Source organism: Microtus ochrogaster, chromosome 8, assembly GCF_000317375.1.
Source record: "Microtus ochrogaster isolate Prairie Vole_2 chromosome 8, MicOch1.0, whole genome shotgun sequence".
Classification (NCBI taxonomy): domain Eukaryota; kingdom Metazoa; phylum Chordata; class Mammalia; order Rodentia; family Cricetidae; genus Microtus; species Microtus ochrogaster.
This window is the reverse complement of record NC_022015.1, coordinates 13,300,198-13,303,771: the sequence shown is the minus strand read 5'-3', so window position 1 is coordinate 13,303,771 and position 3,574 is coordinate 13,300,198. Positions and strand designations below refer to the sequence as shown.

Sequence of the window (3,574 nt, the reverse complement as noted above, 5' to 3'; positions counted from 1 at the left end):
TTTACATGAGACATTGTCTACAGGCCAGGGTTACACAGTGCATGGACATAAAATTTTCTCTTCTTTTAGCTTAAATCATCACTTCAGTCATGCACAAGATAGATGTGATGAAGAATATCTGTAATTGCAGTACTTAGGAAGGCAAAGCAAGAGAGTCTTGAGTTTCTGACCAGCCTGAGTTACACAGTGACTTCATTTTTCAAAAAGAATGGAACAAACATAACGAAATTACCTTCACTAAATAAAGATACACCAATGTGCATTTTAACAGAAACTGGGACCTGGTAGGAAACAGGGAAGTCAAGAATTAAGCTGGTGCATTTGGTAACTATACACTTCTTTATAAGGGACTGAAAACATTGTTTTTCTTTCTGATGGCAGGTAAAGAAGAATAAATATCAATGGGAGGAGGAAACCAAACTTATGTCATTGAATTTATTCTGCTGGGACTCTCAGAGGATCCTAAAATCCAAATCTTGCTATTCTGTGTTTTCCTGATCATCTACCTCCTTTCTGTATTTGGAAACCTGCTGATTATAATCCTTATCCAAACTGACTCTCATCTTCATACCCCCATGTACTTTTTCCTCCAAAACTTATCCTTTGCGGACCTCTGTTTCTCTACAAGCATTGTGCCCCAGATGTTGGTCCACTTCCTTTCAAAAAGGAAAACCATTACCTTTATTGGATGCTCAATACAGATAGTGGTCTTTCTCCTGGCAGGGTGTACAGAATGTGCTCTTCTGGCAGTGATGTCCTATGACAGGTATGTAGCTGTCTGCAAGCCCCTGCACTACACCACCATCATGACTCAGAGGGTTTGTGTCCAGTTGGCTGTGGTTTCCTGGATAAGTGGGGCATTTGCATGTTCAGTGGACAGTGCATTTACACTGAGCATCCCTTATCAGGGACAAAATGTAATAAATCACTACTTCTGTGAGCCACCTGCCCTCCTAAAGCTGGCTTCAGCAGACACCTATAGTGCTGAGATGGCTCTGTTTTTAGTGGGAGTGATTATCCTTTTAGCTCCTGTCTCTCTCATCCTTATCTCATACTTCAACATCATCTCCACTGTGATCCGGATGCAGTCTGGGGAGGGAAGGCTCAAGGTCTTTTCAACCTGTGGATCTCACCTCACTGTTGTGATTCTCTACTATGGCTCTGGAATATTTGCCTACATGAGACCCAACTCCAAGACAATGAGTGAAAAGGATAAGGTTATCTCTGTGTTTTATTCAGTTATGACTTCCATGTTGAATCCAATTATTTATAGCCTTAGGAACAAAGATGTAAAAGGAGCTCTAGGAAAACTGGTCAGAAGACTGTGTTTAGTCAAAGCTGGTGATGCAGACATTTAAAAGGTATTTGGTACCTTGCAACTGACAAAAGAGTTCTATCATCTGCATCATTTCTTTACCTTGCTTTTTTTTCTTACACTTCAAAACATAAGTAAATCACATTTCCTTAAATGACTGGGGAATCTACTAATATCTTATCACAAAAACAGGGACAACAATTTTTATAAATTTAATAGAAAGGAATATGTGAAGATATGGTAGGAGAAAAATACTGAGGATCAGAATTGCAGGTCATGACTTAATCAAACACCAGGAACATTTTATAAAGTTTACCATCCTGACAATTGATTTTATTACAATTAAATTAGATTACAATTTTAGTCACCATAAAGGGACTAGAAAACAAACATAAATAAGGCTTGGATAGGAACAAAACCACAGAGATATTTAGCAAGAACACACAATGAGACCAAGAATAGTGCCAAAATACACAGCTTAAGAAAACTTATAAACAATGTGGTCATATGAATAACTAGTTATCCTATATTTTGCAGAGGGTCCTGTGTATGATATTGACCAGTATTTCACTTAGGCAGACTTTACCTATAGAAATGACCTGGCTGTACCTTTCTATAGGAGCTTCATTTTAAATGAAAAAATTGAATGTTTGAATAATCATGACAACTTGTTTGATCACAGCACCACAATTTTTCAAATAACCTACAATCCAGACTTTCTTTTTCGGCTGTCAGATCTGTTATATTCAGTATCTGAGCATAATTTTTATCTTATCCATGGGTTTTGCATTTTAAGGGACTCTTCTTGATCTTTCTATACAAGTCTTTACTATTTATATTTCTGTAATTTTTTCTGTTAATGCTTTATTACTGAGAACATTCTATTATAGTATTTGACAAGTATATAATTTGCTATTATTATAATTACTATAATTTATAAATGTGAATACTTATAACTTGTCTCAGACAAAGCTTAGACAGAGATTACAGAGTAGACATCTCAAACAAGTAAGGCACTAACATTTTTAACCACAGTTAATAGTGTTATAACAAAGAAGAGTGCTAAAATTATGTGTTTGGAATGGTGACAGAACAAGTGAAGTCCTTTCTGATTCTGCCAGATGTTGCCAGTGAGAATCTGATGGCAGCATCATGGAGAATCTTGTTGAGAAAAGAATTGGGATTACATGGAACTGGAAGGTAAATTACATGTCAGGCAAATTGAAACTATAAGTAGGATGAATAAGGCATGAAAATTCCAAACAACATGGAGTAAAAATGGGAAGTTCAATGAATGGACAGGAAGAAGGCCTTAAACTGGGCCTTAAAATGAAATCCATTTCTGAATGTATGGCAGTAAAACCAGTGCTTAAGCAGATGCCACATCTCTTACTCCACAGTACAGTCTCTAGATATGTTACACAAGTAGTTGAGAGACTCCTTACCACCTCTTCCCCAACCTTGAGCAGAATGGTGGAAGCAACATTTTATTCTCTGGCTGTTATAACATCTGCTCTGTTATCATTGAGAGTGGTGTAGTAGTCCAGAGTTATCAGTACATGATAAAAGAAAGTAATGGTGCCTTGATGCTGCCTCCAGGAAGAACTAAATTTAGAAATCAATGTGCACCAAACCTTCCCTAACCATAGACAATACAACCCAGAGAAAATAATTTTCTCTTTGTGAGAAGAAAATGAGGGATGAACAAAGTTATTGCATAAGAACTTGGGATTATTTTCTCCACAATGGGACCCAATGTCAGATAGAATCCAACAACATTTACATGGTCCAGAACTATAGGTGAGGACTTTGACTTTGACCTGGTTCTTGTAGGACCTTACAGGAAAGGTCTACTCATTCAGACACTCCTGATAATTCATTCTGAGTAATATATAACTGTGGATTTGCTACAAATTTGGGCTTAGGGCACTCTCTACTGTTAAACAATGGGAAAACTTTAACTACAGATTCAGAAAAATTGTATGCTAGGTAACACCTAGTGGTAATAGTGCTAAGTCACCCATATTCTGAGAAAATGAGCAGCCTGTTTAGAAATAGAGATAAATGAATCTGAGTACTGTAACAAACATCCTATCTTCAACGAACACACAATTTTGTACATTAACATGTATCAGAGCCTTCAGTTCTTATTAAAACAGATAAAATAAGATATAACATAAATAGAACTTATAACAACCAACATGAATAAACTTCTAGACAAAGAATTTAAATCAACTGTTTTAAGAAAACTCAGTGAAC

General features: G+C 36.5%; 1 protein-coding gene across 1 annotated transcript; it reads left to right on the top strand.

Annotated features, from left to right (window-relative positions):
• The first annotated feature begins 386 nt into the window (after nucleotides 1–386).
• LOC101986077 (olfactory receptor 2D3-like) lies at nucleotides 387–1,358 on the top strand. Its single transcript, XM_005351117.2, has one exon. It carries the CDS (start codon nucleotides 402–404, stop codon nucleotides 1,356–1,358), a length of 957 nt encoding a protein of 318 aa, XP_005351174.1. The 5' UTR covers nucleotides 387–401.
• The last annotated feature ends 2,216 nt before the right edge of the window (nucleotides 1,359–3,574 follow it).

What these genes read in the sequence shown, in the direction of transcription:
- LOC101986077 (XM_005351117.2), top strand. Translation starts at nt 402, where the DNA reads ATGGGAGGAGGAAACCAAACTTATGTCATTGAATTTATTCTGCTGGGA.